The sequence below is a fragment of the Hibiscus syriacus genome, unplaced genomic scaffold (genome assembly GCF_006381635.1).
Source record: "Hibiscus syriacus cultivar Baekdansim isolate YM2019G1 unplaced genomic scaffold, ASM638163v2 tig00112231_pilon, whole genome shotgun sequence".
Taxonomy (NCBI): Eukaryota; Viridiplantae; Streptophyta; class Magnoliopsida; order Malvales; family Malvaceae; genus Hibiscus; species Hibiscus syriacus.
The window spans coordinates 3,043,801-3,059,743 of NW_024063276.1; the positions used below are offsets into that span (position 1 = coordinate 3,043,801).

Consider the following 15,943-nt stretch of genomic DNA (forward strand, 5'->3'; position numbering starts at 1 on the left):
GGAAAACTGGTTTGACCGGTCTGACCCGACCCGACCGACCCGACCCGACCGTTGACCGTTGACTGTGACCGTTGACCTCCTTTGACCAAAACTTAAAATGGCTTTGACCGACCATTAAATGACCGTTAATATTTTCCGAGTATACCTATTCTGATAGTTTTCGACGTCCCGAATCCATTTCCGAAGTCCGTTTCGTCAAATTCGAACCCGAAGGCCTCCAAATCGACGGTCAAAGTGGTTGACTTTGACTTTGACTTTGACCAAGAATTTAAATTTTCAAAAAGTCATACTTTATGTTTTTCGACGTCCTGATTCCGATTCCGTAATCCGTTTGACCAAATTTAGACTCGAAATCCTCCAAATTGATAGTCAAACCTTGAAAATACTTATATACTTAAGAATTGTAGCTTTGAACAATAAAGTAAGATTTGGGGCTGATAAATTATTATTGTTTAAAGGTACAAGAGATTCTCCGGATCGTTCGACAGCTCGACACAGATCTTCTAGATCAGTTAAACCATGTGTGCCAGTATTCACCCGTAAGACCCGTAAATTTTATGATTTTAGAGATTTATTTATGTTACCCATAAGTAATATAGGGTTATTATAAAATAGGTTCGAAAACTGTAGCAGCTAGTGAAACCAGCAATCAGTAGATCTACTATTTGAACCTATTATCGAGGTGTGTTCCCTAATTATTACTGAACTGTTTTATTGGTTTTAATATGAGGTACACTGAGTTCTTTGGTTACTATTTTATTGATGCACCAATTTAATGTGATGATTTATGGAATTTGTGACACGGTGCAATTGAACTTTTGGATTGAATTACAATAGTATAGCTCTGATCAAACTAATAAACAGAATGGGCCTAATGTGACTCTTGGGGCCCCAAGATACATTAGGTTGGCTTCCCTTGCTGTGTGCTTAGGGTAAGCTATATGGACTTGGACTTACGGGCCTAAGGATACAAGCTCTAAAGCTTATCCTTAGGTTGGCTTTCTTTTTACTGTGTGCTTAAAGTAAGCTATATGGAAAATAGTTTTGGTAACTACTGATGGTGTACAAGAAAAGGGTTTAAACTATAATTTTCAAAAGTTAAACTCTATTATGAATTTATGAGATTTACTGGACTATGATTTGTTTGATGTACCTATTGTGATTTTAAGGTAATATTGGGACACACTGAGCCTAGCTCACCTTTCAAAAATGTTTTTCCCCTTTCAGATACTGTTGGTTAGATATCTCGGTTCGAGCACTTGGAGGATCAACATATCTCTTGAAGTATATCTGATTATAATGTTTTATCTTGCTAGTTGACTTTATTTTGGTGACATGGACCTTATTTTAAAGTATCGTATTTTAGGATGATGACACTTTTACTATTACTGTTCGGTTTATTTTGATTTTGATTTTAAAGACATGTTTTAAATTAATTTATTACTTATTGGTATTATATTTACAAGTTGGGTTTTGATAGTATAATATCATGTCATTTATAATATGATTTTACAATGATTGAATAACGGTTTCATAAAATGTCTTTAAGAATCATGTATGTGATCCACTAGACTTAGTTGAAACGCATAGGTCGGGTCTAGGGGGTTACATTTATTGGTATCAGAGCTTTTGGTTTTTAACCCTCGGACCGTGTATGAGTCCATATTGAAAATACGGTTTTGAAATATTTTACAAAACAAGTTACAAAGGCCATGTCACAAAATTATTAAGATTTTTAAATTGTGTTCGAGACTCCAAGTGCTTATCTAACCCTAAGTTTTATCTTCTGTAGTAAACTTGAGATCCATCAAAATGAGTGCTAGACGTGGTCGTCGAACTAGCCGTGGACGAGGTCGAGTGGCTAGATTTGCAGATCCGATTGATGAGATACAGGTAGATCCCCAACCTCCGATAGGTGATCATGCTACTACGACCCCAACGAATCTACCTCATGCCGCTGGTATTGGCATGACTACACCGATCATAGGAGCGACCGATATTGAGTCAGAGTCTACCGGAGTTACTTTGGATGAGAATTTTGGTAGACAATTTCTGCAGTTGATACAGGGAGCAGTCAGAGCTACTGGTGTTGTATCAGAGGTTCCTATTTCGCAGACTTTGATTGCCAATGGAGTTAGAACTTTTGGGGGACAGATTGGTGGAGCTCCTACTGAAGCTGAGGATTGGCTCCAGGATACAGAGAGACGCATGGATCAGTTGGGTTTAGACTCAACTAAGAGATATCAGGGTGCTGTGGCGATGTTAGATGGCAATGCCTACACTTGGTGGGAGTCAGTGACCAGTAGTGTTCCTACCGATCGTTTGACCTGAAATTTCTTTAAGGATCGCTTTCGGAGTCATTTTCTGGGAGAGCGCTACTTAGCTAAGAGACGTCAGTAGTTTCAAGACTTGGTTCAGGGAGACATGACTGTTTCTGAGTATGAGATTGAGTTCTTGAAGTTGCTGAAGTATGGATTCAGTATGGTACCTACTAAGAGAGATAGATGTCGTAAATTTGCTCTTGGACTCAGATACGAGCTGTGTAGGAAAGTTGTAACCCATCAGGATGAGATATTTGATGTGCTGGTGGGCAGAGCCAAAGATGCTGAAGAGGTGGAGGTTTTAGCTTCTGGTAGAGAGCATGTTGAACAGGAACGATCTAAGAAATTTCCAGGCCCGATGGAGTCATCAGCACAGTCCGGGAAAAGGACTTGTACTTCAGTCCCTCAGAGAAGCAATACACGTTTCAGGCCTGCAGCATCCTCACCGTTAGTTGGCAGTCGAGGCGGTTCCTCGTCGTATTATCATGGGTTCCTCTGTGAGTTTTGTGGTAAACAACACACAAGAAAGTGTCGTAAGAAGATGGGTCTTTGCTATCAGTAGTGGTCATTTTCGGAGGGATTGTCCTCAGCTAGCTTCGTTTGAGCAGACCGCTACTCAGACTCCTGTGCGTTCTCATACTACAGTATAGACTCCAATTAGAGATCGTAGCCAAGTAAAGGCTCGTGGTTCAGCGTCCAGGACTGACAGTAGAGCCCAACCTCAGCAAAATAGAGGGCCAACAATTTATGAGGTTAGACAGCCAGCTTTGGTTTATGCCATTAGACATCGGGATGACAGAGATGAGCCTGAGGTTATTGCAGGTACATTTACTATTTATTTTATCCCATACTTTGCATTGTTGGACAATGGCTCCACTCACTCCTATGTATCGAGCTCGGTATCTCGAAACCTTCAGATTTCGATCGAGAACATTGAAAATACTGTTACAGCTACGAGTCCAGTAGGACAAGCAGTATTAGTGAATAAAGTATTTTGGCGTTGTCCTCTCGAGGTTCAGGGAGAAATTTTTCTCGCTGATCTTATGGAACTTCCTTTAGAGGAGTTCGATCTAATTCTTGGGATGGATTGGTTGAATAAACACAAGGTAAATCTGGATTGCAAATACAAGCGGGCTATTCTAAAGACTTCAGATGGTCGGACTGTTGTGTTAATTGGTGAACGGCGTGGCTATCTCTCCAATATAGTTTCAGCGATGGAAATTTATCGTATGATCCGGAAGGGGTATGAGACTTTCATTGCTTGTATTTTGAACACTAAAGGCTCAATGTCCATGATCGAAGAGATCCATACAGTTAGCGAGTTTCCTGATGTCTTTCCAGAGGAGTTGCCTGGTTTACCTCCTGATAGAGAGGTAGAGTTCGAGATAGAGACTTATCCGGGATCTGCACCTATTTCTATGGCACCTTATCGCATGGCTCCAAGAGAACGTAAGGAGTTGAAGGTCCAATTGCAAGAATTATTTGATCGAGGATTTATTCGGCATAGTACTTCACCATGGGGAGCTCTAGTTCTATTCGTGAAAAAGAATGATGGGTCGCTAAGATTATGTATTGACTATCGGAAGTTGAATCAGATGAGGGTCAAGACTAAACATCCACTACCCAGGATTGATGACTTATTTGATCAGTTGTGAGGAGCTACTGTATTCTCTAAGATTGATCTTCGTTCGGGGTATTATCAATTGAAAGTTAAAGGATCTGATGTTGCAAAGACGGCCATTCGCACTAGATATGGTCATTATGAATTCTTAGTGATGCCTTTTGGTTTGATGAATGCTCCTGCAGCTTTCATGGATTTGATGAATCGGGTGTTCCGACCATATTTGGATAAATTTGTGGTGGTCTTTATTGATGATATTCTGATCTATTCTCGTACTGAGGCAGAGCATGACGAGCATTTGAAGATCGTTCTACGGACTTTGAGAAAGCATCGTCTATATGCCAAACTAAGCAAGTGTGAATTTTGGCTTAAAGAAGTGTCATTTCTGGGGCATATTATTTATGCGCGAGGTATTCAACCGATCCAAGCAAGATTGAGGCTATTGTGAATTGGAAACGACCCAAGAATATCTCTGAAATTCGCAGTTTCTTGGGTTTGGCTGGTTATTATCGACATTTTGTTGAGGGCTTCTCGATCATTGCTTCTCCTTTAACAAAGTTGTTAAGGAAGAATGTGTCGTTTGACTGGGGTGAGGCACAACAGGAGAGCTTTGAGAAATTAAAGGCGGTATTGACTCAAGAACCAGTGTTGATTCAACCAGAGTCCGGGAAGGATTTTTCAGTGTATAGTGATGCGTCACACTCAGGACTCGGCTGTGTTCTAATGCAGGAAGGTAAGGTAGTGGCTTATGCATCCCGTCAGCTGCGACCGCATGAGTGTAATTATCCTACTCATGATTTGGAGTTAGCAGCTGTGATTTTTGCCTTGAAGATTTGGAGACACTATCTTTATGGAGAGAAGTGTTATATTTTCACAGATCATAAGAGTTTAAAGTATCTTCTGACCCAGAAGGAGCTTAATTTGAGACAGCGACGCTGGCTAGAGCTTCTAAAGGATTATGATTGCGTGATTGATTATCACCCTGGTAAAGCTAATATTGTAGCGGATGCTTTGAGTCGAAAGCCTGTAACAGAGTTGAGATCTTTAATGGCCAGGATGAATTTATATGACGATGGCACTCTGTTAGCAGAATTACAAGTTAAGCCGACCTTGGTTGATGAGATCAAAGCTAAGCAGCCCCTTGATAGCTCCTTGCTTTCCATCTTTGAGCAAATAGAGCAAGGGACAAGCTCAGATTACGCCCTTGACCAGGATGAAGTTTTATGCTTCAAAGGTCGGTATTGTGTGCCTGATGATGATGAGTTGAGGCAGACTATCCTTACAGAGCCTCATAGCAGTCCATATGCTATGCACCCCGGTGGAGATAAGATGTATCGGAATTTGAGAGAGAGGTATCATTGGGTCGGCATGAAGAAGGACATCTCAAATTTTGTGGCGAGGTGTTTGACTTGTCAGCAAGTTAAGGCGGAACATCAACATCCATCAGGTTTGTTACAACCTATCAAGATTCCTGAATGGAAATGGGAGCGTATTACTATGGATTTTTTTACTGGTTTACCTATGACTCCTTCGAAAAAGGACTCAATTTGGGTGATTGTAGACAGACTTACAAAGTCAGCTCACTTCATTCCTGTACGGGTAAATTATACGTTGGACAAGTTGGCGAGGTTGTATATTTCAGAGATTGTTAGATTGCATGGTGTTCAGTTATCTATCATTTCAGATCGAGATCCGAGATTTACTTCGAGATTTTGGAAGGCGCTTCATACGGCTTTGGGTACGAGATTGGATTATAGTACCTCCTTTCAACCACAAACTGATGGTCAATCTAAGAGAGTAATTCAGATTCTGGAGGATATGTTACGGGGTTGTGTAATTTATTTTCATGGTAGCTGGGAGAACTTTTTGCCTTTGGCTGAATTCGCTTATAATAACAGTTACCAGACCAGCATTCGTATGGCACCCTATGAAGTACTCTATGGGCGTAGGTGTCGCACCCCGATTTGTTAGACTGAGTTGTGTGATAGGAAGACTTTGGGACCTGAGTTAGTGCGGGAGACGGAAGACACAGTCAGATTGATCCGTGACCGTCTGAAAGAGGCATTTGATAGGCAGAAATCTTATGCAAATCAAATGAGGAAAGATATACAGTTTGACGTTGAAGATTAGGTTTTTCTCAAGGTATCTCCATGGAAGAAAGTATTGAGATTTGGACGTAAGGGTAAACTGAGTCCGCGATTTATTGGGCCGTATCGTATTTTGAAGAAAGTTGGATATGTTGCTTATCAGCTTGAGTTGCCTTCCCATCTTAGTCGTATTCATGATGTTTTTCATGTGTCTATGTTAAGGCGATACCGTCCAGATCCAGATCACATCATTCAAGTTGATGAGGTCGAGCTGAGACCTGATTTGTCATATGAGGAGGAGCCCATCCAGATCTTAGAAAGAGATGAGCGAGTTCTTCGGAATAGGCGTATTCCAATGGTCAAAGTTCAATGGAGTAACCGAGGCCCCTCAGAAGCTACTTGGGAGACATTGGAGTCAATGGAGGCTCAGTTTCCTCAACTATTCTTATAAGGTAAATTTCGAGGATGAAATTTCTTGTAGAGGGGGAGAATTGTAACAACCCGAATATTTACAAAATAGTATTTAATTGAAATTGGAGGTTAATTGTGAAAATTAGCGAAACTTTGGGGACTAAATTGAAAGATTTTAAAACTTGGAGCTTGTTTTAGAGCTAAAGAAAATTTAGGGACTAAGCCCTAAATTTACCCAAAAAAAGTTAGGTAAGTTTGGGGTTATATGTTATATACGTGTGGTTTCTGTTTCAAAAACAGAAAACCACACTCCCAAATTCCCTTCCCCCTACGTCGGTTTCCGACTTAGATCCTGACACCGTCTGAATTTCGATCGTCGTTTTGAAATCACCGTTGTGTTCATCATCGAGCGAGAAACAAACCCTTCAAATTAATTGAAGCGAAACGCTACCCAACGTCGGGAATTTCCAGTCAAAGTCTCGACGTTTTATTTAGCTTGATCTCCGGGAAAATCTCAAATTCATCACCGATCGTTGCTCCGTTTACGACACCTCCGGCACCATCATGTTCCTTGTGTCGTTGCGAGTCCGCCGGTGTCAACCTTGTTCGCCGTCGACGGCGGCGCGTGAGGAGGTGGAGCAGTCAAAGATTTGGCCGAGTTAAAATTCGTGCTCTCCGCCGTTCAAAAATTTGAATCGATCGTTGTATCTCGAAATCGCTCAAAATAATTTTTGGAAATTTCTTCTTAATTTTTAGACCCCCAGAGGAGGTCTCACACGCCACTCACGCCGCCGCAGGGAGAGTGAGCAGCTGAAAAACCGGTTTGACCGGTTTCGACCGCTTCGAACCGGTCTGACCCGTAAATTTTATGATTTTAGAGATTTATTTATGTTACCCATAAGTAATATAGGGTTATTATAAAATAGGTTTGAAAACTGTAGCAGAGCATGGTAAAACCATCAATCAGTAGATCTACTATTTGAACCTATTATCGAGGTGTGTTCCCTAATTATTACTGAACTGTTTTATTGGTTTTAATATGAGGTACACTGAGTTCTTTGGTTACTGTTTTATTGATGCACCAATTTAATGTGATGATTTATGGAATTTGTGACACGGTGCAATTGAACTTTTGGATTGAATTACAATAGTATAGCTCTGATCAAGCTAATAAACAGAATGGGCCTAATGTGACTCTTGGGGCCCCAAGATACATTAGGTTGGCTTCCCTTGCTGTGTGCTTAGGGTAAGCTATATGGACTTGGACTTACGGGCCTAAGGATACAAGCTCTAAAGCTTATCCTTAAGTTGGCTTTCTTTTTGCTGTGTGCTTAAAGTAAGCTATATGGAAAATAGTTTTGGGAACTACTGATGGTGTACAAGAAAAGGGTTTAAACTATGATTTTCAAAAGTTAAACTCTTTTATGAATTTATGAGATTTATTGGACTATGATTTGTTTGATGTACCTATTGTGATTTTAAGGTAATATTGGGACACACTGAGCCTAGCTCACCTTTCGAAAATGTTTTTCCCCTTTGAGATAATGTTGGTTAGATATCTCGGTTCGAGCACTTGGAGGATCAACATATCTCTTGAAGTATATATGATTGTAATGTTTTATCTTGCTAGTTGAATTTATTTTGGTGACATGGACCTTATTTTAAAGTATCGTATTTTAGGATGGTGACACTTTTACTATTACTGTTCGGTTTATTGTGATTTTGATTTTGAAGACCTGTTTTAAATTAATTTATTACTTATTGGTATTATATTTACAAGTTGGGTTTTGATAGTATAATATCATGTCATTTATAATGTGATTTTACAATGATTGAATAACGGTTTCAGAAAATGTCTTTAAGAATCATGTATGTGATCCACTAGACTTAGTCGAAACGCATAGGCCGGGTCTAGGGGGTTACATCTCCTTCACCTTGTTTAATTTCCTTCAAATATTATTTTAGAATAAAAGAATTATTTGAACGCAAAAAATGAATCATGTCAAATTGGTGTCGTTATCTGGGACTAACAGCAAGTTAATGATTTATTTCTTTTTTTTATAATTTATGTCCAAGAGAAACCCGAGAGAATTACTAGATTTTGACTTGGAGATCGAAGTACGAGCCTGAAGAATCCACGTACAAACGTTTTGAGAGAAAAGAAAAAGTCTATAAGAACAAGAGAAGAGTTTAGGAAGAGATCCAGATTTAGAGACAGATTATGAAGTTGATGCATATAGTGAGACAAATTATGAAGATTAGATCCCATGGCAGAAGAACAAGTGATCCGAAAGCTAGCTACAGCTCCTAGCACTCAGATGTCGTTGTGTATAGCCTTTCCTCAAGGCGGGACTCTGTTCCAATTAAATATAAGACTGGTTCATCTACTTCCAATTTTTCGCAGTCTTCCCAATGAAAATCCGTACAAACACTTGACATAATTTCAAATTGTTTGCTCTATCATGAAACCACATGGAGTTACCGAGGACCAAATAAACCTTAGAGCTTTCCCTTTTCCTTAGTCTATTCGGCTAAGGAATGACTATTTTACTTAACTCGAAATTTAGTTAATTCATGGGCTAATATGAGTCAAAATTTTCTTGATAGATACTTCCATTAAAGAAAGCGAGTTACGAAGGAGCATTTTTCAATCCAATAAAACCACGAAGAAAATCTCTATGATTATTGGGAGCGCTTTAGAAAAAGCTTTGCGTAAGTTGTCCACAACACGGATTAACCGAGCAAACGCTTCTTTAATATTTTTATGAAGGCTTCTTCCCATGGAAGTAAAGATGATCGACGCCGCTAGTGGAAGAGCTCTCGTAAACATGAATCCAACAACAAAGAGGGAATTAATTTCGATAATGGAATCTACATCTCAATAATTTTCAAGTGAACCCAACCAACGGGTTCACGAGATAAGTACATTTTCCATTGAAAATAAATTAGATAAATTAATTGAAGTGGTTAATTCACTTGTTGTAGGGAAATCCGGAGTATCAAGAACCTGTGGGATCTACACGATATCGGATAATCTGATGGACTATTGCCCGATGTTGCAAAAAGTAGGTGACACACAAGTCAACCCTATAGTAAGATTTCTAGGACCTCCCCAAAAAACCGTACAATTGATATAGAAGCACATACAACTTGGGATGGTGAAACCATCCTAATTTTAATTATGCATAAAACACGAAGCCGACATTTCAGCCAATGTCACCTCCACAACAACAAATGCAAAAGACATCATTGGAGGCGATGATGGAGAAGTTGGCAATTTCCCAGGAAAATTGGTTACTTCATAGGAAAAAATCCAAATCCGAATTAAAGCGTATTTTCACAAGTTAGATAAGCAAGTGATCTAACTGGCTCAAACCGTGGGGAGATTAAATTTGTATGGAAGACTACCCAAACGGAGTTAAATCCGAGAAAGAATATTAGTGCTATTACCTTCTGAAGTGGAACTATTATTACGCCTAAAGACCCAAACGAGAATACCGCAAAATCCAAAAAGAATAAGGAAATGACATATTCCAACATTCAATGTACATCTTCATCGTCTACTCCTCCTTCTTCTTCTCCCCAAGAAATCGATCCTCCTCCTTCCTCCCTATCCATGAAATTACACCACCCTTTCCATCGAGATTGATGAGGCATGACAAAAGAGCCGAAGAAAAAGAGATCATACAAGTATTCCTAAAAGTACAAGTTAACATACCCCTTATTGATGTAATCTGACAAGTCCCGTGGTATGCTCGATTTTAAAGGAACTTTGTACTACTAAGAGGAGGTTGATAAGTCACGAAAACGTAAATTTGGGAGAACATGGTTCTTCAGTTTTGACCTAAAAACTTCCATCAAAGAATAAAGATCAAGGTATGTACATACCTTTTAAAATAGGTAATGTTTCAATTAAACGTGCAATGTGAAATTTAGGAGCTTCATTAATGTTATGTCACTTTCTGTTTATAAAATGATTACTAACCAATATTTGAAGGAAACAAGAGTGACAATCTAATTAGCGGATCACTCTGTTATCTACCCTGAGGGAGTGCTTAAAAATGTCTTAGTGAAGGTCAATGTTCTCATCGTTCCTTCTGATTTCTATGTCATCGATATTGAAAATGATAGGGTGAATACTTGTTCCGAAGTACTTCTAGGATGACCCTTCCTAAGCACTACGCATACAAAGATTGATGTGAGAAGCGGTATATTAACAATGGAGTTTGATGGTAAGATCATTGAATTTGACGTTATAAAGCTATGAAATACCCAGATCAAGTTGAAAAAATTAATTTTGTCAATATTTTAGATCATTTAATTGATGAGTTCATTGAAACTAATTTTACTTATGGAGCACTTGAAATATGCCTTTCTAAGTAAAACTAAGACCTTACCGGTAATCATCTCATATAAGTTATCTGAAAAAGAATAAGAAGCATTGGTAAAGGTGTTGTGAACACACAAATAAGTCATAGGATGGACTATTGGCAACATTATGGGACTTAGTCCCTTGACTTGCATGCACAAGATCAAGATTGAAGAATGAGCAAAGCTGTCACGAGAAGGACAACGTCAATTAAATCCACCAATGATGGAAGTGATAAAGAAATAATTCAGAAACTTCTTGATGCTGATGTGATCTATCCAATTTTAGATAGTAATTGGGTAAGTCTGATTCACGTAGTTCCCAAGAAAATGGGAGTTACATTGATCAAAAATTAAGAAGGGGAGTTAGTGCCGACAAGAGTTCAGAACGAATGGCGAGTCTGTATTGATTAGAGGAAGTTAAACTCTCTCACTAGAAATGACCATTTTCCTCTTCCCTTTATAGATCAGATGATTGAGAGATTAGCCGAGAAAACTCATTATTGTTATCTTGATGGCTTTTCACGGTTTTTTCCAAATCTCGGTGGTACCGAAAGATCAAGAAAAAATTACTTTTACCTATCCATTCAGCACTATTACATATCGTCATATGCCCTTTGTCCTTTCTAACACACTGGCTATTTTCCAAAGATGTTTGCTTAGAATCTTTTCCAATTGTGTGGAAAAGGGTATCGAAGTCTTTATTGATGACTTCACAATTTATGGTAATTCTTTTGGTGAGTGCATTGAAAATTTAACGAATGTGCTTAAAAGATGCTTATAATTTAATCTTGTCTTAAACTATGAAAAATGTCATTTTATCGTTGATAAGGAATTAATTCTAGGACATATTGTTTCATCTGATGGTATTGTCATTGATAAAGCTAAAACAAATATTATACACTCACTACATTACCCTACGACTATGAGGGAGGTTCTTTCTTTTCTTGTCTATGCAGGTTTCTACTTGAGATACATCAAAGGTTTCTCAAAATTGGCACGGCTGATGTGTGAATTACTATAGAAAGATGAAGTCTTTGACGTTAGTCTCGAGTGCAAAGAGTCATTCGGTGTACTTAAAAAAAACTAATCACAACACCAATCGTCAAAGCAAAAAAATTGGGATTACAATTTAAAGCTTATGTGTTACGTATCGAGCACGAGCGTTGGAGCCTTTCTTGGGGAAAGAATTGGCAAGGAACCACATGTTATTTCCTACACTTCACGAACTTTGGATCCATCTCAGAGAAATTACTCCACAACAGAAAAAGAATTACTTTCTATTGTTTTTGCTTTAGATAAGTTTAGATCTTATTTATTGGGAACTATTGTTTTCTCTGAACATTTAACTCTAAAGTACCTGATGAGAAAAACAGAGGCGAAACCAAGGCTTATCCGATGGATCCTACTGTTACAGGAATTTAACATGGAAATAAAGAACAAGAAGGGATACAAGAACCTAGTTGCAGACCATTTGAGTTGTATTCCATTTTCTTAATCAATCCACCACATCGAGAAGAATTTTCAAAGGATCATCTGATGTTGGCGACAAAATCAATTCCTTGGTATGTGGACATGGTAAATTATCTAGCCACAGGTAAACTACCATTAGGTTTACCTAAATATGAAATTAATCAATTAAAGAGAGAATCCATATTTTATGTTTGGGATGATCCCTACTTGTGAAAAAATGCTCGAATAAAGTAATTAGGCGATGCATTGTTGAGGAATAGGTAGGTTTTATACTTAATTTATGTTACTCTTATTCGTGTGGTGGTCACTTTGGACCAAAGTGTCCTGCCTGTAAAATTTTGGAGTGTGATTTCTTTTGGCCTACGATATTCCGTGATACTTATTTATTTTGTAAATAATATGAGAAGTGTCAACATGCAAGGAATTTAAGCCAAAGAAATGAATTGCCTCAAAATCTAATTTATGTCTATGAGACTTTTGATGTGTAGGGTCTCAATTACATGGTTCATTTTACTTCATCATTTGGAAATGTTTATATCATATTTACTGTTTATTATGTTTCTAAATGGGTAGAAGTTAAGGCTACCCAAAATAAAAATGCCATGACCGCTACTAATTTTTCTGAAAAATTTTATCTTTTCCAGGTTTGGCACACAACGAGCGATAATATACAATCAACGAACCCATTTCATCAACAAGGTGATTGATGCCCTCATGAAAAAGTTCAGAGTAACTCAACATATTGCCAATGCTTACCATCTATAGACGAACAAAGAGGCTAAAGTGTCGAACTTTGAGATTAAAATGATTCTAAAAAAATCTTGAAGTTGGATCAGAAGGATTAGAGCCTGAAGCTTTCAAACGAATTATGGGCATATCAAAATGCATATAAGGGTCCTATTGAGATGTCTCCATGTCGACTCATTTTCGGTAAGCCATGCCATTTGCTAGTTGAGTGGGAACATCGAGCCTACCCACCACATTCCCCCCCCCCTAAATCGCAACATTATCCAATTTGTTTCTTTTAGCCTCCCAACTTCTCCTATCACTTTCAAACTTCTTCCTTATCATCTTTTGATTAAACAAAATTATCTCCCCATTATTTTATCCTTTGTCCAAATTTAAACTACCTTTATCACCAAACTTTCTTCTTCCTATTTCACACTTGAACCAAAAGAGAAAAAAGTAATCCATCTTCTCCTTGCCTAAGACGTACGTCGTTCCTTTCCCAAGACTAAAGAACTACAACCGCCCTACCTCCTCTACAACCGCTCTACCTCCTCTCCACCGTCGATTATCACCGTCGTTATTTTCCTAACTCTGATTAGTTTTATTTACCTTTTCCATAATTCTTTCATTTAATCTCTTGATTTCCATCATGGTGCGAACTAGAAGCCAAATCGGTAACCCAACATGACCACCGGTCACTCTCGGTGGATGTCGTTGGCGCTTCACTGTATCACTCACGGTGAAGGTGTCGAGCGGTTCGGATTCACTCCTTCTGCTCGACGAGGTGGGTGTCGTACGCCACAGCCACGTGCGTGTTCTTGCACACTAGAATTGATCTACTTGCATGAACCATCTACCTCCGCCACTGCCGAGTACTCCTTAATCGATTTCCTTATACTGCCACAAAACTCAACTGCGACCAGTCTATCAAGATCACGGCTGAACCATGCTTCATCATCGGCTACCCAAACTTTCAACACATCACATTTGGGTTCTCACTCTCAGTCAAAGCTAGATGTTGCTCTATCATTTGTCGCCTACTCGGCCACTCCCGAGCAACCCGAGGTAAACTCTAACCGGTTGATATTGAATCTCTGATGATGTGGCCCCTAATCGAGCCCGACATCGTCACAAGTTCCTAAGTATTCTTCATTGTCTCGACAATTTTTTGGGCAGCCCATGCTTTAAACTTTACCGTAAATTCGGATGAAACTGACGAATAAGGCGATGATGATTTTAATCATTTCAATGATAGAAACTTACGCGACCAAACTTATTCAATTCTGGATGAAGAGATGTTGGAAGGACACCTCGATTTTGATGATGCCGAGGCATGGCACTTGGATAGCATCTGTCACAGATGATTTCAGGTTTACAAATATATCCCATCTTGAATCTTGAAACTTTACAATTAAGTGGCGCTTTGTTGCACTATTTTGATGCAATTGGTTGGACACCTTATTCTCATATTAGATGTGATACATATTAGGAGCTGGTATTTGAGTTTTATGCCACTTTCTTTTCCACAGAGTTGTATCGTTACTTTGCGATTAATAGGACAACACTTTAGAATGACGTTGAATGTTTTTAACTTTTCTATGAGGTTCATGACGTATGTCATGAACCATGGTTATCTAACGTCTTTACGTTAGATTTTGAAGGATTTCAATACCGATATCACCTACACGACACTCACCGGCTTGGAGGGAGTTCAATTCGATTCTCGCACAACAAAGGCGTGGGACATCCATGACCCAACTCTCCGTTACATTCAATGATTCCTAGCATACAACTACTCTGGATGTAATGATACAACGTCTTGTTTAAGTAAGGTCGAACTATTCTTTTTGGGATGTATGCAAACGGGAATGAAGGTAAATTTTGGATATTGGTTTGTGTGCACCTTTGATAAGGTTGTGTGATCCAATCGTCTCTTAATTATCGACCCTTATATTACGTATCTAGCTTCTCTTTTGTTTCCATTAATATTCGATACTGTGAATTTTACTTACGCTTTTCCTATGGATGCATTAGATTCTAGATGCTTGGACACAATGGACCTTCTCACCGGAAATCAAGCTGCCCCACATATTGTACCTCCCGACACCATTACGCCTCACCATGAGCGAGTTTTCTTAAGGAGGATCGAGTCACCACCAGCACCGGCAACAAGCGCACAACCAGATCTGCGAGAGGAAATGTAAGGCGTACAAAGCCACCTCGCTTCCATGGAGATCAATCTCACCGAGATCCTTTTTCCACCTTCACTTGGGCTCATCTCGACGTAGCCGTGGCCGCGACAGTTACTAGATTGGGGAGTATTTCTTTTCCCTCTTTTTTTCCTTCATTTTGAATTTCATTTTAAGACAAAACGATTTAAGTGAGGGGGAGGGATAATGTTCAATTTCACCTCACTTGTTGATGGGTGGAATTGAGTAATTTTGATGTTGATATGTTGGGATTGTTTGTTGCCTATTATTTTGTTCAGTTGATTGTTTTAATTTTTTTGATGAATTTTTAATTTTGCTTTAAATTGAGAGTTGGATGCATGATGGTTAGTTGGCATAGCTAGTGAATTATTCATGAACTTTTTTACAATCCATAGTTATTGGTTGAATTGATGCTAGACTTGATACATTGAGCCTATTCTTGTGAGCCTTGAGCCTTATGAGCATATATTTTTCATTCTTGCTCTTTGTTTCTTTGTGTATGTCGAACTAGTTTTAGCATTCTAGAACTTTTGGTGTAATACTAGTTTAGACTACATGCATGAATTTGATGTGTTTAAATGATAAAGGCACTAGGATTTACCTTTTCACTACCCAAAAATGCATACCCTTTTGTTTAACCCTTAGTGTACCAAGTTTGAGCCGATTTTCCCTTTTCTTTTCACTTCATCAAATTAAACCCAAAACCTTTTTTTTATTGAAACT

General features: G+C 38.7%; 1 protein-coding gene across 1 annotated transcript; it reads left to right on the top strand.

Moving 5' to 3' along the window:
- The first annotated feature begins 13,406 nt into the window (after positions 1 to 13,406).
- Positions 13,407 to 15,495, top strand: LOC120176279. The gene is made up of 2 exons (XM_039182728.1): positions 13,407 to 14,075; positions 14,266 to 15,495. The coding sequence occupies exons 1-2, from the start codon at positions 13,695 to 13,697 to the stop codon at positions 14,299 to 14,301; spliced, it is 417 nt and encodes a 138-aa protein (XP_039038659.1). The 5' UTR covers positions 13,407 to 13,694; the 3' UTR covers positions 14,302 to 15,495.
- The last annotated feature ends 448 nt before the right edge of the window (positions 15,496 to 15,943 follow it).

Bases quoted from the DNA above. Each gene is read 5' to 3' on its own strand.
- LOC120176279 (XM_039182728.1), top strand. From the start codon at position 13,695: ATGACCACCGGTCACTCTCGGTGGATGTCGTTGGCGCTTCACTGTATC. The intron at 14,076-14,265 runs GTAAACTCTAAC...TTTCAATGATAG, and splicing joins CCACTCCCGAGCAACCCGAG to AAACTTACGCGACCAAACTT.